This window comes from Budorcas taxicolor, chromosome 11 (assembly GCF_023091745.1).
Source record: "Budorcas taxicolor isolate Tak-1 chromosome 11, Takin1.1, whole genome shotgun sequence".
NCBI lineage: Eukaryota > Metazoa > Chordata > Mammalia > Artiodactyla > Bovidae > Budorcas > Budorcas taxicolor.
In genome coordinates, this window is record NC_068920.1 from 107622497 (window position 1) to 107646213 (window position 23717).

The following is a 23717-nucleotide window of genomic DNA, read 5'->3' on the forward strand; positions in this document are numbered from 1 at the left end:
AAACATATTTTCCAATATATATATGTAATATATACAATTCAAATTCTAGAATGTAAAGTTAGTTATACCTAACATGTAACCCTGGACCTCTGGTTTTTCTGTCTACTGACCCAATACTATATCACAAAAATTAGTTTAAAACGTGACCATCTACTTTGCTTTTTCTTTCATGTTTAATTGCTTCTCATCACTCTCAAGTTAAAAAAAAAAAAAAAAAAGAAGCAATTCTGCAATTAGTAATTAAATTCTCTTTGATTCACCAAAGAGATGAAGGTAGAAGATCATACTCTAAGTGTTAGACCACACAGAAACACACGGAGTTTTAGCTGATAATATATATTGGCTGCACCCACAAATGAAACAATCTCTACCAACTTGCAAATTGTGATAATACTAAGCCTAAATCACAGTATGTAGAACTATACGTCCAATGTCTTAGAGAAAAAATAAACAGTGATAAATTATCATTTCCCTGAATCTTCTTAAATTTTTTCTGCAAACAGCCAAATCTTTCGCTGCAAGATAGACAACTAGGTGGTCCGAGAATAACAATGACTGAGAGGGAGATTTTTTTTTTACTGGACATCCTTCTTATCATTTGAATTTATACCATTTAAATGTATTATCCACTCAAAAGAAATACAATTTTAAATTTAGAAAATTCCTTGACAATCACTTTCAGAAACCATATTCGAACTCCCTTTAATAACAGCTCCAAAGTAACAATTTCATTAAATATTGTACATCCTTTACACTCCTAAACATTGTAATTTTTTCTCAAGTATACTATATACATGTAATAAAACAGTTACCCAGTTGTTCCAGCCTAATATTCTATCACCAAACATGAATTTAGAATATTAGCAATACACCATTTATGGTTCTTTTATGTTCTCCTTTCCACACCACAGAAGTGCTAATGATAAACAAAATATAAATACACTTGCCCTCCCCCAAAAGTTAACAATAAAAACCCACAAGGCAAATCACCAAAATGTATCTAATACCACTCATCTGTTAATCAAGGGCTGTCCAAAGTGTGGTTCCCCTACCAATGATGTAAATGGTGACTTTAGCTGTATGTGAAGTATTTTAACATAGTTAATATAAGGTTGATTATACCTAACATACCAAATCTATGACTTCACAATTATTGCCCAGAATGAGGATAAATCTACTGAAGTGAAACTGTGAATCTACCTGAAAAATGAGTGCGCATGTGTAAGTGAAGTTTGAGAAGAACCAGGGCATCATCCAAATGAGATCAAGGGCAGAGTGAGAACAATCACCAACAGCATCGACTGTATTAAACCTTACAGCAAACTTCACGCTCATAGGGAAACTCTCACTGAAAGGAGGATACACTAAATGACAAGAGTGCTCTCCTCTTCCCTCAGAGTTAGGGAAATGTCATGTGGGGCAATTCAGAGCAGATGAGAGGATCTTAGGGGAGATCAGGCAAGCCCCCTTTGGGCAGAGGTCACGTCACGATCTGCAACAAGGGTGGTGTGAGTGGACCACAGTTGTCAATGGGTTTCCTTTAATGGTTGATCAGTTTCTACCACAAGCCATCCTAACCATCCTCACGTGGTATAGCTGTCTGCTCACAACTTTAGAAAAGAGAAATTTAAATGTAAAGAAAATATAATTCAACCTCAAAAACTAACCTGACCCCCTGGCCCTCACTAAAGAACACTACTGAATCAGGCAGTCACTCACCAACACTGTGATGCAATGTTGGGGGATCTATAGAGTCCCCATGATAAGAATATCATCACAAATGAACCCAAAGAATGAGCTTATTATAATAAGCCTAATTACAGAGGGTGCCAACTGGAGCCCCTCCATCAGGTCATGAGAAACCACCAGATCACTTGCCCAGACAGGCATATTCAGAGCTTTGAAAACTTCCTTTAGACTTGAAAATGGAGTTCCAAAATCAGATTTCAGTGCATACAGCTTTAAGAAGGGTATACTTAAGACTCAATGTAATACCCACATTGTCTGCAGAGAACTTTCGAAATCATCTGCTTTGAAAAATACCATCTTCCAGACACCAAGGCATGAAATCTGTTGTCTTCATACAATAGAACATCATAACAAGAAAGAAGATTTTATTTTGAAAACTAGACCTAGTGCTTGTGGTATTTATTTTTCTTTCATGTTTTATTGCTGCCTTTAGTCTCTTAGGGGCTTTCTTGGTGGCTCAGACAGTAAAGAATCTGCCTGCAATGCAGGAGACCAGGGTTCGATCCCTGGGTTGAGAAGATCCTCTGGAGAGGGGTATGGCAATGCACTCCAGTATTCTTGCCTGGAGAATTCCTTAGTCTCTTAATCCTATTCTTGAAGAATTAAAGAAAATCAAAGAGATTATCAATATAAAACTGCAATTTGTTAGATAAGAAGGTAAAAAATAGGCAGGAACGCCACAATTCACATCAGACTGTTTGAACAACAAAGCAAACTCTGTGGCTAATATCCCTCTGACCATAAGTTCCTCGAAAAGTCCCAAGGAAAGAGGTCTAAAACACATTTCTGCTTCAGCAAGTTCTCAGAATTATTTTATCCATCTGGGATGGGCCCCAAATCCCCTAAAACGAAATTCAAATCATTCGCCTTCAATTAATATTCTCTCTCTCTCTCTCTCTCTCATGGAAGAAAGGGATTTTTAAACAGTTTCTATCTTCTCTCTCTCTCATGGAATAAAGGGATTTTTAAATAGTTTCTGTCTTCTCTCTCTCTCAAACTCTACAAGCCCTCAATATTCAACCTGTTCCTTAAAAATGAAATCCTTCCTTCCACCTCTCCAAGTCTACACCCTTCACCTACTCCTACCTTTTTCAGTCTTTGCATGTGAAGCAGGCCCAACTCTTGGGACCCTACGGACTGTAGCCCACCAAGCTCCTTGGATTCTCCAGTCAAGAATACTGGAGTGGGTTGCCATAGCCTCCTCCAGGGGATCTTCCTGGCTCGGGGATCTAACTTGCAGCTCTTCTGTCTTCTGCATTGGCAGGCAGAAGCCACTAGCACCACCTGGGAAGTCCCTTTTCAGTCTTTAACAATACAAAAAGATTGCCTCTCCAGATGAGGGGCGGAAGGAGCACACCTTCAGCTCCCTTACTTAAGCAGCCTCTCTCACCTCAATATATTATTTTTCTTAACTCCTAGTGATCTAGTTTAACAATTCTATGAAACTGCTTGCAAAGAGGGTCACTGACTCCCAATAGCCAAACACCAGTTGACCAACCTCTCTAAGCCTGCCCGTTCTGTTTCTGCTGGCACCTCCAGCACCTCCGCTCTTCAAGGGGAGTTCAAGGCTGTGGGTAGACCCTACCGTCTTTCCTCTGTGTAACCTAATGATCTCCTTCACTCTCCTTTATAGAAGGACACCAGGACACCATCTTAAACCTTTCTTTGCTCCCAAACTCCATCTATGCATCTTCAGCCAATAGGAAACATGATGCCCTTGACTATCTTCATTAGTCCGTCAGTTTCTCACTTGTCGCAAACCAAGTTCACCAGAGCCTTCCCAGGAGACCCATCCTACCCCACATCTACTTCCCCCTTGCAGGCAGCAGTCTAGGTCTCCTCATTTTTCCATATTCATACTTCAAGTCCTAACCCCACTATGGTCACTGGGTTTCCTTCTTTCTTGGAGTTCACAAGTGACTGCCGTGTCCAGGATGAGATGCTGTTATAAGACTCTTTCACCATGGATGGGGCTTCCTAGGTGGTTCAGTGGTAAAGAATCCACCTTCCAGTGCAGGAGACGTGAGTTCGATCCCTAGGTCGGAAAGATTCCCTAGAGGAGGAAATGGCAACCAACTGCATTACTCTTGCCTGGAAAACTGCATGGACAAAGGAGTCTGGTGGGCTACAGTCCATGGAGGTGCAGTCAGACACGACTGAGCCACGCACACAGGCACCATGGATGAGCACTAACTCTCAACTGAAAACAGCCTGGGAAAGGAAAGTGTACAGGAAGGAAGAGAGGTGGAGAGAAGTTCAGCCAGTGCCCACTGTCCTCAACCACACTTGCTCCAGTATCCACATGTGACCCCAGCTACCAAACCTTCCTTATCAAAGATTTCTGTTCAACCTCTGAGTTGAGCAGGGCCCCCAAACAACAAATCCATTCCATGAAGTCCATTACTTCTTGCTCAGAAAGAATCATCACTACAGACATTTTAACCTAAAGAATACCAGACTTTTCATGTTATTTAAAGAACCCAAACCCAAAGAATCCCACCCAGCTTCCACAAGTTAACTGCAGCCAAGTATCTTCCCCCAGGGCCTAGGGCTATAATAATAGAGAAGAAACACCTTCCATTGAAAACCTGCTTTCTGAAAGGAAAACAAGTAAAAACTTGACCAGGTAACGCAGGTAACTAACAACTTGCTCCACAATGTGTTTCTGGGGAGGCTGCCTCCCGTCTCATCGCAGAATGCAACTGGGAGAGCTTAAGTTTGATTTAGCTAGTTTCTTAGGAATCACATTAGTGCCGCTGCGGAGTTGAAAGAAAGGCTTCTTCTACAGAGAGTCAAATTATGGAGTTGAAGCAGCGGCTGTTTTGTTAACCCACAGCTAAGAATAACATGCGAGTTTCTAATTTTAAAAAAATGAAGAAAGACGAGCAAAGTCAGTCCCTGGCTAAATGTTTGGGGCGAGGAGGAGGAGGAGGGGTGGGGCTCTCTGCACTGACCCTCTCTTCGCCCGGATCCTCCGGCCCAAGGCAATTAACTAGGGGCGCCCACCCCGGGAGGGAGGAAATCTGCAGGTGCGACGAGCCGGCCCCGCGCCCGGGTTTAACCCTGGATGGAACCCGTGGCTCCAGAATTGGTTTCCGGATGGGTTCCCGCTCACTTTTAATTAACAACAAGGTCGCGGTAGGTTCAAGACAGATCGGGGGGAGAAGAGGAGGAAAAGTCACAGGGGCCTGGGGATCCCGGCGCCCCAGGGAAGGCCGGGTCTGGCCTCCCGGAGGCACCCTCCTGGCCCGCCTGGGCCCGAGGGGCTCGGGGTGGGTGGGCCCGGTCCCGCGCGACCATCCGGGCCGCCTTACCGTGGCTCTGCAGGATCTCGTGCTTGAGGCCACCCGTGTAGTCGATGAGCTCCTCCAGGCCGCGCTCGCACAGTTGCCCATAGCCCGAGAACTTGTGCAGCACCTTCTCCAGCTCGCGCTCCACCGTCACGCACTGATCCATCCCGGAGGCGGCGGTGGCGGTGTTCTGCTCCTCGGCTCCCGAGTGTCCGCAGCCGTTCGGCCCGGGCCCGGCCGAGGCCGCGTCCTGCTCCTCGTCCCCCAGGCGGGCGGCGCGAGAGGCCGAGGCGGCGGAAGCGCTAGCCCCGACGCCAGGGGAGCCTAGCGAAGCCCGCGCCCGCCTGCCCCATGGCGCCCCGGCCCCGGCGCGTGGCCGCTGCTCTCGCTAGTTGGTCAGACTCGGCCCCGCGCCCCGGCTTCCCCGCTCGCCGCGTTCGACTGCCCGCCGCGGCGCCGCCGATTGTTTTTGTTTTCAAGGGAACCGACCGATGACCTGGTTCTCCCGGGCGGCACCAAGCGCCGCCGACCCGAGGGGGGCAACCACCACCCCAGCTAGAGAAGGAGGCGGCGCGGGCCGTACCAAGCGCACCGTCGAGGGGGGTCAGCCAGGCGAGCGCGGGCGGAGGAACACAGCCGCTCGCGCCGCCGCTCTAAAGGTGTGGGCCGTACCACGCGGGAGGCGTGCGAGGGAGCGGGAGAGGGTGGAGCCAGCCCCCAATTGGTCCAAAGAGCTAAATTGGGAACTTTAGAGACAGCCCCAGAGCTCCGAGAGCGCTACAACTACGCGCTCCGTAAACAAGTGGGTGGAAACCGGCCCTAGCGACTCCGCCCAGAAACGGGGAAAACGAGCCAATGGGCGCCGGGAACACGTAAGGGCCCAACGTTCTCCAATCCCAGGCCGAGGCGTAACCCTTAAGCCAATCCGGGACTAAGGGCCAAACCAATAGACTCGTTGTTGGAGGGGGTGACTTGAAGAGCATCTCGGGAAGCTAGGCGTTTTGGGGAAACCATAAGGAAAAACAAGGCAGAAATAAAGAGGTCTATTTCCTGTAGGACTTCGCCCTAGCCTTGTATTATTTCCTCTCCCCATCACCCAAGGGGGTACGGTCGTTCCGAAGTTTTGGAAAACGGATTCGCCGCCCCGAGGTGGGGGGGCGGAAATCCAGCTGGGCCGGACGGGGTGGGAGGTGCTACGGGCGAGGGTCTCTAACGAGCAAGAAAGGCGGGGGTGGTTGTGGGGCTGGAGAAAGGGGTGGCCGGGCGCAGCCTACGGTGCTCCCTCGACTTTTGCGACACTAGGAGGTCACACGCCTCACACACACACATCCCCCATCCCCGCAGGCCTCGGCCCTTTGGCCCCTGGGCCTGGAGCCTCTCCTGACCGGTTGCTTCACCCTGCGTGTAAGACGGGCAGCTTCGCGGACAGGAAACTCTAGTCGGAGATTGGGGCAGTCTGGCCCGCGCCTCTGCGGCGCCTTATTTCATTGAATAGGTTGGAGTTACCCCTTTGCGTAAATCCTTCCCTGACTTGGCGATGGTGCCTCCAACCTTGGCCTACACCTACTCGCTCACTGAGCTGCAGCTGAGGAGGAGCCACGCTGCTGCTTGCCTCGGGGCCTCTGTACTTGCATTTTCTTTGACCTGGAAAACTCTCTACCTTCTCATCCTAAAATGAGCTCCCTTGTCCCACTGAGGGTCCTCCCAAGACCGCACTCCCTCCTCCATTGCTATGTCATTTATTATAATACCAATTGTATCATCAGTTTTATTCTTTGCGCACCATTATTAAAATCTGAAATGATCTGATTCAATTTTTTTTTACATAGGTGAGCCTTTATTCGTATTCAATGGCTTATTCTTTTTCACTTTTATTTAGTATATTATCATTTTAACAACTTAAAATGTTATTCCGCAGATTAGGTGACAATGATTTCTTTAATCTGAAAATTAAACTCTTTAAGAGTTGGAAACTATTAACTCAGACAAGCAACTAACCGATTCCCGGAATTGTTCCAGTTGTAGAAGGGAAAACATGCTCACAGCATGCTTTTATTTTTAGTACTGATGGGGAATAATTTATATCCCATTGGTTCTCAAGTAAAGAATGCGTAATGAAACAAAAAAGACCTTTTCCTAGTTTTATTCGTTTGCTTTTCTATAGATTTCCAATAAGGCAGCCCCCTTGCCTGTGTTTTCTGTGCAGGAAGCACTGCCTGGAGACATGGTATGCTATCTTCCTTTTTTAATTTAGGTAAAATCTCATTGAGCCTCAATTTCCTTTTTTTATAATTCGGAAGTAATTAGGATTAATAATACTGAACTCCATTGTTAGGAAAGTTAAGTGAGGTAACTTACGAAAACACCCGGAAAGCAGCACATGATAACCACATGATGAATGGTGGTGGTGGTTGTTACTATTGATGTCAGTTCCCAGGAATAAATCTGAGATGGCAGTTTAGTCAGGGAATCATGTTGATCTTGCACCCAATCCTTTATTTCTTGGTGATTCTCAAGGGCAGCCCCAACTGTGGCTGTTACATACCTCCTTTCTCTTCCCTCCCTTGCCCATTTTCCCTTCTTTCTTGGCAGGTGACCCTGAGTCCTGCTTCCCTGAGAATCCTCTCCTCAAAATATGTCTATTGATACCGTCCATTTGGTGAACTGTTGTCAAGTGCCAGAAGGAAGAAGAGTCCCTTCTCCCTTCCTAAGCTGCCGCCTGACCTGATCATGTAGGGGGAACCTTCATTTAACCCTTCTCAATCTGTTTCCCTTTTCCTCAGTTCTTCGCAAGGCCCAACTACCCAAACAGAGCCTCTACATGTGTTCCTCCTGTTTCCCCAAGGATCACCTTGATAAGCTCAGTCACCCTTTTCTCACTCTTGTTTCCCTTGATCTCACTGCAACACGTGAAAATTACGAATCACCATCCCATTTAAAGTCCTTCTGTGACCTCCAGGGCATTGCCATGGTTTGGTTCAGTCATCCCTTCCCTCTTACTGGCTCTTCTTTCTCAGTTAGTCACCTATATGGATGGGCGTTTGCCCCAGGTTCTATTCTCAACCTTGTTTTCTCTCTACCTGATGCCCTGTGAGAGCACATTAAAATTAAAATTGTCCTGATCTGTTCTCATAAACTAGCTTCACATTTCCCCCAACTAGCAAGATGCAACCCACTCCAGTGTTCTTGCCGGGAGAATCCCAGGAATGGGGGAGTCTGGTGGGCTGCCGTCTATGGGGTCGCACAGAGTCGGACATGACTGAAGCGACTTAGCAGCAGCAGCAGCAGCAAGACATCATCATCCAGAGAACTTATTACCTCCAATGAACATGTCAAAAACAGAATCTGTATTTCCCTTCCAAAACTGACTCTCCTCCTCTTGACTCTTCATTTTTTGTCAGCATTATCTTAATTTTCCCATGTTCCTATGCCACCTCACCATCTTCATCTTTAACTTACCTCTGTGTGTGTGTGTATACGCGTGTGTGTGTGCCCAATTGCCCAGTTGTGTCCAACTCCTTGCGACCCCATGGACTGCAACCCACCAGGCTCTTCTGTCCATGGGGATTTCCCAGGCAAGAATACTGAAGTGAGTTGCCGTTACCTCCCCCAGGGATCTTCCTGACCAGGGAGTGAACCTATGTCTCTTGCATCTCCTGCGTTGGCAGGCAGATACTTTACACTGCACCACCTGGGAAGCCCTTAACTTATCTCTAGGGTTCTTGAAAACCTTTCCCTCATCAGATTCCTTGACTCCATTGACCTGTTTCCATTGCCACCTGTATCCTTCTCAAGGTCCCTTCACTAAGTAACCTGCCTTCAGTCACCCCAGAATTATTGGTGCTTTCCAGATGTCCTCATCAGTTTCCCTAGGGATACAGATTGTCTCACTCCCTTTTCCATCCGCCCTCCACATTTTCTCCGCATATTCTGTATTGAGTCTAACTTCCTAATGTCTTAAATGAGGCTTTTCAGTTTCTACTTCCTTCACCTTCACTGTGCTTGGTCGCTCAGTCATGCCTGACTCTTTGACTCCATGGACTATAGCCCACAAGGCTCCTCTATCCATGGAGATTCTTCAGTCAAGAATACTGGAGTGGGTTGCTGTGCCCTCCAGGGGATCTTCCCAACGCAGGGATCGAATGCAGGTCTCCTGCATTGCAGGCAGATTCTTTACTGTCTGAGTCACCAGGGAACCTCAGGAAAACCTGAGTGGGTGGCCATTCCCTTCTTTAGGAGATCTTCCCAACCCAAGGATTGAACCCAGGTCTCCTGCATTGCAGGCAGATTCTTAACTATCTGAGCCTCACCTTCATTAGTACTTTTTTTTTTTTTTTTTTTTTTGCTGTGCTGGGTCTTTGTTGCTACAAGCAGACTTTATAGTTGTGGTGCATGGGCTTCTCCCTGAGGTGGCGTCTCTTGTTGTGGAACTCAGACTCTACGGTGTGTGGACTTCAGGAGCTGTGGCTCATGAGCTTAGTAGCCCCATGGTAGGTGGGATGTTAGTTCATGGACCAGGGATCGAACCCATGTCCTTTGAATTGGCAGGCAGATTCTTAACCACTGGACCACCAGAGAAGTCCCTTCATAAGTACTGTTGTCATCCTTCCAAGATTATAATCGCTTCTCTTACCTCTACAGTGCCATCAAATGAATATTTAAAAAATAATAATAATCTTCATTCTCCTGAAAAAGTTGTTATAAGAATTAAATCAGACAGTCCATGTAAGGCACTCAATATAATGCTGGGTATATGATAAGAGCTATTATTATCCACTAATCTAGAACCAGACATCTTGGAATGTGAAGTCAAGTGGGCCTTAAAAGCATCACTGCGAACAAAGCTAGTGGAGGTGATGGAATTCCAATTGAGCTGTTTCAAATCCTGAAAGATGATGCTGTGAAAGTGCTGCACTCAATATGCCAGCATATTTGGAAAACTCAGCAGTGGCCACAGGACTGGAAAAGGTCAGTTTTCATTCCAATTCCAAAGAAAGGCAATGCAAAAGAATGCTCAAACTACCACACAGTTGCACTCATCTCACATGCTAGTAAAGTAATGCTCAAAATTCTCCAAGCCAGGCTTCAGCAATACGTGAACCGTGAACTCCCTGACGTTCAAGCTGGTTTTAGAAAAGGCAGAGGAACCAGAGATCAAATTGCCAACATCTGCTGGATCATGGAAAAAGCAAGAGAGTTCCAGAAAAACATATATTTCTGCTTTATTGACTATGCCAAAGACTTTGACTGTGTGGATCACAATAAACTGTGGAAAATTCTGAAAGAGATGGGAATCCCAGACCACCTGACCTGCCTCTTGAGAAATCTGTATGCAGGTCAGGAAGCAACAGTTAGAACTGGACATGGAACAACAGACTGGTTCCAAATAGGAGAAGGAGTACGTCAAGGCTGTATATTGTCACTCTGCTTATTTAACTTCTATGCAGAGTACATCATGAGAAACACTGGACTGGAAGAAGCACAAGCTGGAATCAAAATTGCCGAGAGAAATATCAATAACCTCAGATATGCAGATGACACCACTCTTATGGCAGAAAGTGAAGAGGAGCTAAGAAGCCTCTTGATGAAAGTGAAAGAGGAGAGCGAAAAAGTTGGCCTAAAGCTCAACATTCAGAAAACGAAGAGCATGGCAACTGTTCCCATCACTTCCTGGCAAATAGATGGGGAAACAGTGGAAACAGTGTCAGACTTTAATTTTTGGGGCTCCAGAATCACTGCAGATGGTGATTGCAGCCATGAAATTAAGAGACGCTTACTCCTTGGAAGAAAAGTTATGACCAACCTAGACAGCATATTCAAAAGCAGAGACATTACTTTGCCAACAAAGGTCCATCTAGTCAAGGCTATGGTTTTTCCTGTGGTCATGTATGGATGTGAGAGTTGGACTGTGAAGAAGCCTGAGCGCTGAAGAATTGATGCTTTTGAACTATGGTGTTGGAGAAGACTCTTGAGAGTCCCTCGGACTGCAAGGAGATCCAACCAGTCCATTCTGAAGGAGATCAACCCTGGGATTTCTTTGGAAGGAATGATGCTAAAGCTGAAACTCCAGTACTTTGGCCACCTCATGCAAAGAGTTGACTCATTGGAAAAGACTCTGATGCTGGGAGGGATTGGGGGCAGGAGGAGAAGGGGACGACCGAGGATGAGATGGCTGGATGGCATCACGGACTCAATGGACGTGAGTCTGAGTGAACTCTGGGAGACGGTGATGAACAGGGAGGCCTGGCATGCTGCGATTCATGGGGTCGCAGAGAGTCAGACACGACTGAGCAACTGAACTGAACTGAACTGAATGAGAAAGGAGAAGGAAATGGCAACCCACTCCAGTATTCTTGCCTGGAGAATCCCATGGACGGAGGAGCTTGGTGGGCTACAGTCCACAGGTCGCAAAGAGTCGGACACAACTGAGCGACTTCAATTCCAATGAGAAATAGTCAAGACTTCCCATTACCTGCAGCTTCAAATCCTGAATCTTAGCTGTGTGGTCTGCCCAGCATAGCAGAACATCACAATCCCCCATCCAAACACTGGGCACTTTCACACTATGAGGGTGAATTAAGCACAGCTTCGTCATGCTTTTTCTTCTCCTAGAATGCTTTTCTTTATCCTCAGCTACTCAAATCCTTCCCTTTCTTCAAGTAATAAGACAAATCCTATTACTATTAATCTCTTTTGCTGTTGATACCTTCTAGATTTTGGTCTGCCACTCCTCAATATGGTAATCATCAGCGATATGTAGCTATATTTTTAAATATTTATTTATGTATTTGGCTGTACTAGGTCTTAGTTGTAGCATGCAGAATCTAGGTCCCTGACCAGGGGTCAAACCCGGTCTCCCTGAATTGGGAATGCAGAGTCTTAGCCATTGGATCACCAGGGAAGTCCCCCTATGTAGCTATTTAAATTAAATTTTTAAAATTCATTTTCTCAGTTGTACCAGCCACATTTCAGCTGCACAGTAACTACAGATGCTAGTGGCTACTGTGTTAATCAGCACAGGACATTTTTTTTTTTTTACTGTAGAAAGTTCAGTTGAAAAGTTCTGATCTAGACCATGACCCTAAGGGTTACCAGCCGCTCTTTTAACTGCTGGAGGACTTCTCTGTTAAGCCATTTAATGCTTACATGCATACTGCCCTCATATTTTTAGTTAACTTTTCCAAAATGTACCTTCTTTTCTAACTAGATTGTTAGCTCCTAGGTCATAGATGAATTTTCTTTTCTCTCCCATGATTTAATCAGCGCAGAAAAAGTGCCCTAGGTACTTGTTAAAGGAAAGAAGATAAGAGGAGTGTGTGCTTGCTAAGTTGCTTCAGTCCTCTCCGACTCTGCGGCCCTATGTGGCCCACCAGGCTTCTCTGTTCATGGGATTCTCCAGGCAAGAATATTGGAGTGGGTTGCCCTGCTCTCCTCCAGGGCATCTTCCTGACCCAATGATCTAACTCCTATATTAGCAGGTAGGTTCTTTACCACTAGTGGCACCTGGGAAGCCCAACAAGGGGAGAAGAGAATGCAAATTTAACCAGGGAAAGAAAAATAGTACTTGTAAGGGCAGAGATCTTTGTTACCTTCTTCCTTTGTATTGGCCCTTCCTACCTAGCGCATAATTGCTTTCAGCCTAAACCTTGATTTCTCAGAGAGAAGTCTCTAGAAGAAACAGCAGAAAAATTCCATTTTCAGAACAACTGCAAATTATTTTTCTATGACTACATTTTTACCACACAGCAAAAAATAATTCACCCACACAAACACCAACCAACAAACAAAAACCCCATCCAGTATCAACTGAGCTCCTGCCCCCATAATTTGTTCAATCTAGGGACCATTTCATTTGCAATCATTCTAGACTTTGCATTGGTCCTCCCCTCCACCCCAAACTCCATTCTCTGTAACATTTAAGAAAACAATCCAAAGAAAGGAAGAAAAAACCCTTTTTGTTTTATGAGCAAAATACATCTTCTTTGTTAGAAAATTAGAAAATACAAATAGGTTAACAGAAATAATCATCCAGTGAAATCCCAAGACCCAGAAAAAAAAAATTAGATTTAACACTTGGGATGAATTTCCAGACTTTTTCTTGAATATACAGATAGGCCCATAGGTGAAGGATGTTCCTCATTATTTAGAATTATTTTGTAGACTGTTTTTATTGTCTTCAACATTTCTTTCGGGCTTCCCTGGTGGCTTAGACAGTAAAGACTCTATCTGCAATACAGGAGACCTGGGTTCAACCCCTGGGTCAGGAAGATCCCCTGGAGAAAGAAATGGCTACCCCACTCCAGTGTTCTTGCCTGGAGAATCCCACAGACAGAGGAACCTGGTGGGCTACAGTCCAAGGAGTCACAAAGAGTCAGACACGACTGAGTGACTAAGCACACACATTTCTCTAACAAAAGTTTTCAGAACTGCTCGTGACATCTTTTTGAAATGTTTAGTAACTGTTACATATAACTATAGCTTAGCATTCACCCTTATTCAGTAGATCTTATACATATTTTTTTTTCATCTTGACTTGCTCTTAGATGCTTGAAAGTAGACAGACACCGATAGAAAAAGTAAAAATTTCATCTTTCAAATTTGAGAATCTATAAAGAAAACTTTTAAAATATGCTTTTTATGCAAAATGCACTTTCAGATATGAGTAAGCAAGACTATGTTTATAATTGTAAAAAAAAAAACTAACTTTGTGAAAGAGACCTTGCTAATTTCCTAACTGTTCTAGCTGACAGCCAATATAAAAAAGTAAGGTTAAATTGACAAAATGTGTTATTATGAAATATCAAATTTTGAAAATAACACTCCTTTTCATCATTTATTTAAAAATCAATTTTCATCATTCTCAAGCTGTTACAAAAAAAAAAAAAAGAAATCTCCACATGAGACATTTCTGGAAATTGCTGCTAAGACTAATTTAAGAAATGGGTGAAAGCATAACTACCAGCAAAAGTATTGATCAGAATGTTTTTCAGTTCTTTTATATCTCCTGTGTGGTTTGGGGCATATTGCCACTTACATGCCTGTTTGCTGGCTGGCTGGATTATACCTTGCCTGCCATTATGACCTACTGGTAGGCAGTGTTGACAATAATGCCTTTTCTTCTGCATCCACTACCACCTTCTTTCAGCACCACTAAAGGTTGTTTAAGACAGCCTCTCTCAACAGCAAAGCCATCCCCAAAGTGGTCTTCACCCCTTCTGGAAGCCAGGGCACTTCTCATTGGCTGCCTTCTGGTTTTGTTGTTGTTTCGTCTCAGAGTTGTGTCTGACTCCTTTGTGACCCTTTCTGGAATCTGGGTGTCTTTCTTTACTTTGTTTGCTGCTCACCCTTTTGTGTGGTTTACAGGTATAGCAGGAAGGGTGATAGCACTGTAATTCTGAAGTAATTCACTCAGCCCCGCCTGGCCTCAGTTTCCTTGTTTATAAAATAAGAAGCTTGAAATAGATGACCTTTAAGTCCCTTCCAGTTCTAAAGTTACAGAGATGCCAGTGTTTATTAGACAACATGTGAGGCACTACACAACCAAGCAGGAATAGATAGATACACCCTCCTTGCTTTTTTTCTGGGGTGGGGGGGCACACCCTGTGGCTTGTGGGGTCTTCGTTCCCAGACCAGGTATCAAACCCGTGTGCCCTACAGTGGAAGCTGGGGTTCTAACCACTGGACCACCAGGGAATTCCCCCTCCTTGCTTTTGAAAATTTTGATGCTGAATCACTACTTCCTCATTGCAAAAATGTAATGGGTGTTTTTCCCCCCTTTGGCTTTGTTTATTTATTCCAGTAATAATAATACCTACCATTTATCGAGTGCTTACAGTATGCCAGGCACTTTGCTTTAAATATGTGATTATCAGAAGCAACTTTGGAAGTAAATATTATTTTATCTCTGTTTTACAAAGGAATAAACTGAAGCAGAGAGGGATTTCTGCAAGATCAGACAGCTAATACACAGTGGAGCTGGAATTTGAATTAAAATCTGTCTGACTCCAAAACCCATTAGCACTCTACCTCCGAAAAGCAAAATTATGCTACATAATTACTTGTTAAGCATGTGGTTCCTAATAACACAAAGGATCATTTACTCTAAGTAATGTGGTTAGGTAATAGGAGTCTAGGGCTAAAATTCACAGAAATTGTAACACTTCTACTTGCCAGCTTTTACACCTTTGGCAACAATCTTAACCTAACAGTCTTATTTTTTTTTAATAACAATTTCTACTCCACCTACCTTGCAACATCACTGAGTTATATATATTTATTTCTAAAGTAATTTAAATGTGTTTTATATGGTAAATGTATACATGTAATTAGCAAATGTATAAGAATATATATGTATAGATTCACAGAAAGTTCTCTATAAACCATGAAGCCCTATAAAAATCCAGAGTGCTGTTATTTCCTCTTACGTATGTATTTGATGCATCTGTTTATGTATCTTGTGTGCATGTGTGCATGCTCAGCCATGTCCGACTATTTGCCACTCCATGGACTGTAGCCCACCAGGCTCCTCTCTGCATGGAATTTTCCAGGCGAGAATACTGGAGTGGGTTGCCTTTTCCTACCACATCTATGCAGGGCAGAGTCTAGGCTGTAAATTGCTGACGTACGAGATTCATGACTTTTGACAACCTGGGGGAAACTCCAGATAGTAAACTAAGCAAGTGCTTAAAACGTGGCCTTTTGAGACTTCCAGTTCCACAAACACAAACTAATCCCATTCCTCCAGGTTGTTTGTAAAAAAAAAAAACCAACCCTGGACGTAACACAGAACGCAAACAGGAATATTTTGAAAGGTAGAAACAAGTTGGGCAGTATAGGGATCTTAGGACTTGAAAAATGACCTGGTGGTTAATTCACAGGTTTTCTTCAATATCTCAGTTGTTGTCATTGTTGTTCAGTTGCTAAGTCATGTCTGACTCTTCTGCAACCCCATGGACTGTAGCCTGTCAGGCTCCTCTGTCCATGGGATTTCTCCATGCAAGAATACTGGAGTGGGTTGCCATTCCCTTCTCCAGGGGATCTTCCCCACCCAGGAATCAAACCTGCATCTCCTCCATAGGCAGGTGAGTTCTTACCACTGAGCTATCAGGGAAGCCCCCATATCTCAGATGGGGTACTGCAAAAGACTCCCACTCAGCACCACAAACAGGCACACACAATAAAGGCTCCAAGAAAGCCTATTTTCTCTAACCAAAGCATGGGAAAAGGGATGGCCTAACACTGAAACTTTTGTTGGCAATATCCATCCAATTCCAGCCAAACACAAAAAACTGCATCCTTTCCCCCTAGCATGGTATCAGCAGAGCTAAGCAGGGACATAATTTTCCACTCAACCCCCCTTAATCCAGGGACCTGGAGGCAGCGCTCCAGTTCCTCTGCAGGATGGTTTTGGCAAGTCAGAGTACGGAGCTGACCTTCTGTCTCCTGCCTGGCAAAGGCAGGTGGTGCTCCAGTTCCCCCAGCAGGTGGTACCAACAGATTGAGCAGGGAGCTGAGTTTATACCCCTGGTTAAGAGGCAACAAGACAGCGGGAGTTGTCACCCCCCAACCCTTCCACTGGGAGCAAGGGGAATGCTGAACTTCCACCCCACCTCTTTGCAACAAGGCAGTATGAGTCAGGGCTCCGCTTTTGCCAAAGTGTGTTGGTAGGGCTTGGAAGCTAAACATGCACACCCAGCAGCCCATGTGTTAAATCTCAATAGGGGACTGCCTGCTCTAAAGGAAAAAGAAGATTAAATGGGATCCAGAACACTGTTAATATATATACTATTCAGAATATCCACGATGTGATTTTTTTTTAAATTACTCATCCAACAACTAGAAAAATCACAATATGAATGAGAAAAGACAATCAATAGATGCCAACGAAATGAATCAAATGTTGGAATTATCTGATAATTACATTAGTGCTGCGTTGCTTCAGTCATGTCCGACTCTTTGCAATCCTGTCCTGCCAGGTTCCTCTGTCCATAAGAGTCTCCAGTCAAGAATACTGGAGTGGCTTTCCATTTCCTTCTCCAAAGGGTCTTCACAACCCAGATATCAAACCTGGATTTCTTACATCTCCTGCATTGGCAGACATGTTCTCTATCACTAGCGCCACCTGGGTAAGCCCATGGTAATTACATTAAAGCTATGATAATACTTGAGCAATCACTGACAAAGTTTCTTGAAACAAAGACAATTCAGCAAAGATATAGAGATTATTAAAAGAATGAAACAAATTATAGACTGAAAAATACATAAGTGAAATTAAAAACTTGCTGTTTGGGCTCAAAAACATAGTGACGATAACAGAGGTTAGGATCAGTGAACTTGAGGAACAGACCAATAGAACTTATTGAATCTGAACAACAGCAAATAGTCTGGAATAAAAATAAACAGTGTCTCAGGGACTGTGGGATATTATTTTTTAAGTAACAATCCTATAATTGTAGTCACAGAAGGAAAGGAGAATGAAAGTAAGACTGAAAATGTATTCAAAGGAATAATAGCTGAAAACTTTTCTAATTTGGCAAAGATATAAGCCTATAATTTCAAGATGTTGAACAAATACCAAAGACTGTATGATAAACCTAAAGAATTCCACTTCAAGACACGTGACAATTAAACTTCTGAAAAATAAGGAGAGTATCTTGAAAACAGCCAAAAAGAAATGACACCATTTTGTACAGAGGAAAACCAATACAAATTACAGCAGATTGCTCATCTGAACCATGAAGGTCAGAAGGAAGTGGCACATTTTTCAAGTACTAGAAGTTGTCAATCCAGAATTCTATGTCCATTGAAAATCACCCACAGACATACATAATATTTTCCAAACAAAAAAAAATTGGAACATACAGAAGAAAGAATATAATAAGCAAAAATGTTGGTATGTGCAATAGACTTCCCTTCTCTTGAGTTTTCTAAATTTCTAAATTGGCACTGAAAGCAAAAATTATAACACTGTTTGATGTGATTCTAAATGTAAGTAAATATTTAAGACAATCGTATTAACAGGGAGGACAAAGACATAAAGGGAGGTGAGGTTTCTACGCTTAAGTCGAATTGATAAAATGATGCAAGTAAACTGTGATATGGAGAAGGAAATGGAAACTCAATCTAGTATTCTTGCTTGGAAAATCTCACGGACAGAGGAGCCTAGTGGACTGCCATCCATGGGGTCACAAAAAGAGTCGGACACATGTTAGCAACTAACAACAAACAAGAATTTAATAGGTATGTATAATGTAATACCTAGAGTGATGACTAAAAAATATATGCAAAGAGTAAAATTAAAAATACTATTGATAAGGGGAAAAGGAAGAATTATTGTTTAAGGGGTACAGAGTTTCTGTTTGAAATGATGAAAAACTTCTCAATGGATAGAGATGATGGCTATACAACATGGTGAATGTATTCAATTGCATACTTAAAATGATTAAATATGGTAAACTTTATGTTAGTGTATATTTTGCCAAAATCTTAAACACAAATAATTAAAATAATTAATTTAAAAAAGATAGCAGTGGTAATAATTTTGCAATATATAAATGTATCAGATCAGTATGTTGCACCTCTTAAGTTGCACAATGTTATATATGTCAGTTATATTTCAATAAAGCTGGGGAAAAATACTGTAGATAAGTCAAAATGGAATTCTTTAAAAGTGCTCAAGTAATCCACTGTATGGCTGGAAAAAAGAAACTAGGGAAATAGAAAACCAAAGACACAGAAATCAAAACATAAAATGGCAAACTTGACGCTTACTCCTTGGAAGGAAAGTTAAGACCGACCTAGACAGCATATTCAAAAGCAGAGACATTACTTTGCCAACAAAGTCCGTCTAGTCAAGGCTATGGTTTTTCCAGTAGTCATGTATGGATGTGAGAGTTGGACTGTGAAGAAAGCTGAGCGTCGAAGAACTGATGCTTTTGAGCTGTGGTGTTGGAGAAGACTCTTGAGAGTCCCTTGGACTGCAAGGAGATCCAACCAGTCCATTCTAAAGGAGATCAGTCCTGGGTGTTCTTTGGAAGGAATGATGCTAAAGATGAAACTCCAGTACTTTGGCCACCTCATGCAAAGAGTTGACTCATTGGAAAAGACCCTGATGCTGGGAGGGATTGGGGGCAGGAGGAGGAGGGGACGACAGAGGATGAGATGGCAGGATGGCATCACCAACTCAATGGACGTGAGTTTGAGTGAACTCCGGGAGTTGGTGATGGATAGGGAGGCCTGGCGTGCTGCAGTTCATGGGGTCGCAGAGAGTCAGACACGACTGAGCAACTGAACTGAACTGAACTGAAGCTCTGACATATCATTAGTTACATTAAATATAAATGGTCTAAATATACCAGTTAAAAGACAAGATTGGCAAAGTGGATTAAAAACCAGGATCTAACTTATATGATATCTACAATAAGCTAATTTCAAATATAATCGTATTACAGGCTGAATATAAAAGTATTTTAAAAGACCTATCATACAAATATTAATTGAAAGAAAGTAAGAGTAGCTATATTGATATCATATAAAGATGACTTCAGAGCAAAGAAAACTACTGGAGGTAGAGATGGGCATTATATCGTAATAATAAGATCAGTCCACTAAGAAGACACAGCAGTTCAAAATACGCCTGCACCAGACAACAGAGTTACAAATTATGTGACACAAAAACTGATAGAACTAGGAGGAATAGACAAATTCACATTAATAGCTGGGGACTTCAGCAACCTTCTTTCAATAGTTAGTAAAACAACTAGATAGAAAGTAAGCAAAGATATGAAAGAACTTACAACTAGCAAACTACTGACAACTAGCAGAATCTGATCAACATTTATAGATACCCAACCTGCTGGGATTCATGGGGTTGCAAAGAGTTGGACACAACTGAGCGACTGAACTAAACTGAACTGAACCCAATAATGGCAAAATATGCATTCTTATGAAATGTCCACGAAATATTTATCAAGATAGATCATATCCTTGGCCATAAAATAATTCTCAATAAATTTAAAAGAATTGAAATCATACCTAGTATGCTATCCAAACACAGTGGAATTGAACTAAAAATGAATAACAGTAAGATAAGAGGAAATCTCCAAAAACTCAGAAACTAAACAACACACTTCTAAATAATACAGGGTTAAAAAAAGGTCTCACCTCAAGAAACCAGGAGAAGAAGTGCAAGATAAACTGAAAGCAAACAGGAAGAAGAAAATAATAAATACAAAAGCAGATATGAATAAAATCAAAAATAGGAAAACAATAGAGAATCATAAAGGAAAATTAACAAACCTCCAATAAAATTGACAAGGAATAAAAGAAGACACTAATTACAGTATCAGGAATGAAACTGAATATCACTAAAGACTCTGCAGACGTTAAAAAGATAATAAGAGGACTTCCCTGGTGGTCCAGAAGTTAAGACTCTGAGCTTCCGCTGCAAGTGACGTGGGTTCGATTCCAGGTCAGGGAACTAAGATTCCAAATGCTATGCTGTGCAACCCCCTCAAAAAAGATAATAAGGAAATGCTACTCTCTATACACATAAATTTAACAACTTAGATGAAACAAACCTCAAAACACACAGACTAGCACAACTTGCGCAGTGTGAAATAGATCATTCTGTTTTATGTTTCTCTCTCTCTCTTTTTTGTTTTTGACTTCCTGGCATGTGGAATCTTGGTTCCCCAATCAGGGACTGAACCCACACTCAGCTGTGAAAGCTCAGAGTCCTAACAACTGAACAGCAAGGGAATTTCCTAAACAGATCATTTGAATAGCCCTATAGCTACCTAACCTGCCTCTTGAGAAACCTATATGCAGGTCAGGAAGCAACAGTTAGAACTGGACATGGAACAACAGACTGCTTCCAAATAGGAAAAGGAGTACGTCAAGGCTGTATATTGTCACCCTGTTTATTTAACTTCTATGCAGAGTACATCATGAGAAACGCTGGGCTGGAAGAAGGACAAGCTGGAATCAAGATTGCTGGGAGAAATATCAATAATCTCAGATATGCAGATGACACCACCCTTATGGCAGAAAGTGAAGAGGAACTAAAAAGCCTCTTGATAAAAGTGAAAGAGGAGAGTGAAAAAGTTGGCTTAAAGCTCAACATTCAGAAAACGAAGATCATGGCATCTGGTCCCATCACTTCATGGGAAATAGACGGGGAAACAGTGGAAACAGTCTCAGACTTTATTTTTTGGGCTCCAAAATCACTGCAGATGGTGACTGCAGCCATGAAATTAAAAGACACTTACTCCTTGAAAGAAAAGTTATGACCAACCTAGACAGCATATTAAAAAGCAGAGATATTACTTTGCCAGCAAAGGTCTGTCTAGTCAAGGCTATGGTTTTTCCAGTGGTCATGTATGGATGTGAGAGTTGAACTGTGAAGAAAGCTGAGTGCTGAAGAATTGATGCTTTTGAACTGTGGTGTTGGAGAAGACTCTTGAGAGTCCCTTGGACTGCAAGGAGATCCAACCAGTCCATCCTAAAGGAGATCAGTTCTGGGTATTCATTGGAAGGACTGATGCTAAAGCTGAAACTCCAATACTTTGGCCACCTCGTGTGAAGTGTTGACTCATTGGAAAAGACCCTGATGCTGGGAGCGATTGGGGGCAAAAGGAGAAGGGGAGAACAGAGGATGAGATGGCTGGATGGCATCACTGACTCGATGGACATGAGTTTGAGAGAACTCCGGGAGTTGGTGATGGACAGGGAGGCCTGGCGTGCTGCAGTTCATGGGGTCTCAAAGAGTCGGACGAGATTGAGCAACTGAACTGAACTGAACTGAATAGCTACCTAAACAAATGGATAAACATACTGTGTTTGTATGATATATTTGTATGTATTTTTACTGTGTTTGTACGATGATAAACACACTGTGTTTGTGTAGTGTATGATTACTCAGTAAAGATATGAATACTTTCCAAATTGATTACTATAGATTTAGTGTGCTTCTGATCAAAATCTCAGCACGGTATAACATAGACAAGCTTGCTACAAAATTTATATGTAAAAGTGCTGCACCTAGATTAGTTAAAATAATTTTGAAAACAAACTATGCTAAGTCTAAATATATAGCTACAGTAACCAAGACTGTATGATACTGGCATAGGGATAGACTGATAGTTCAGTGAAATACAAATAGAGAACAGAAATAGACTCACAAATATGCCCAAGTGATTTTTAGCAAAGGTTTAGGAAAAATTCAAAGGAGGAAGAATAGCCTGTTCAGCAAATATAGCTGGAGTTATTGGGCATTCATAGGCCAAATACAAGTGAATCTCAATCTAAGTCAAATATTTTTTACAAAAATTGCCTCAAAATGGATCTTGGACTTAAATGTTAAACAGGTCATCTAAAACTTAAAAAAAAAGAAAAACTTGGCAAAAAATCTTTGGGACACAGGGATAAACAAAGAATGTTTATTTGACACCAAAATTATAATTCATAAAATGAAAAAATTATTCATTGAACTTCATCAAAATTTAAAACTTTTGCTCTTGGAAAGATCTTGTGAAGAGAATAAAAAGACAAACTATACAATGAGAATATAATTGCAAACCTTGTATCTGACAAAGGACTTGTTTCTGGAATACATAAAGAACTCTCAGAACTCATCAGTTTTAAACAGAGAAAGCAGTCCAATCAGAAAAACGGTAAAGGGGGTCCAGTGGTCCAGTGGCTAGAACTCCTTGCTCCCAATGCAGGGAGCCTGGGTTCAATTCCTGGCCGGGGAACTGGATCCTGCATGCTGTAACTAAGATCCCTCATGACCGTGCTACAAAGAATACTCAACACAGCCAAATAAATATAGTAAATATTAAAAAGAAGAAAAGGACATGGATATACATGCTACTGGAAAGGATTTACAGATGGCAAACAAATAAAAAGCTGTTCAAAAATAATTAGCAATTATGCATATACATATATCTATTCTTTCCCAAATTCTTTTCCTATGGAGGTTGTCGCAGAGAATGGAGCACTTTACTCTGCTGTCCTCCTGAAACTCACACAACATTGCTAATCCTATATAAGATAAAATTTTTTAAAAAACAAGAAAGAGGAAAAACTAGCAATTAGCAAAATACAAATTTAAACCACAATGAGGTATCACTTTATGCCTATCAGGATAGCTAAAACAAAATGTAGCAATATGTCAGATGCGGGTGAGGATGAAGACAAACTGGATCACCCACACACTGAAGATGGGAAAAAAGGTACAGTCATTCTGGACCAGACTATGGCAGTTTCTTATAAACTGAGCTTGCTTATCCTGTGACCCAGCAGTTGTAACTTGGGGCATTTATTCCAGATCCACACAAAAAATAACTTGTATGCAAATGTTCATAAAGCTTTACTTTTGTGATAGCCCCAAACAGGAAACAACCCAAATGCCCTTCAACAAGTGACGAATTAAACAAACTGTGGTACACCAATACCACGAAATATTACTCTGCAGTTAAAAGGACTGAACTGTTGATACACATGACATCATGGATACATCTTAGTGAATTAGGCTGAGTGAAAAAAAAGCCAGTCTCAAAAATTGTTGTTTGCTGTTCAGTTGATAAATCGTGTCCGACTCTTTGTGACCCCATGAACTGCAGCACGCCAGGCTCCCCTGTCCTTTACTATCTCCCTGAGTTTGCTGAAACTCAGTTT

General features: G+C 42.4%; 1 protein-coding gene across 2 annotated transcripts in view; it reads right to left on the reverse strand.

Annotated features, from left to right (window-relative positions):
• RMND5A (required for meiotic nuclear division 5 homolog A) overlaps positions 1-5615 on the reverse strand; it is a 61024-nt gene extending 55409 nt beyond the window's left edge. Inside the window, exon 1 of one of the 2 annotated variants that reach the window (XM_052647434.1) lies at positions 5064-5615. In XM_052647434.1, coding sequence (XP_052503394.1) covers positions 5064-5205 — 142 coding nt within the window. In that variant the 5' untranslated portion in view covers positions 5206-5615. The remainder of the gene's footprint in view (positions 1-5063) is intronic. The other variant, XM_052647433.1, reaches the window with a different exon arrangement.
• Between the last annotated feature and the right edge of the window lie 18102 nt (positions 5616-23717).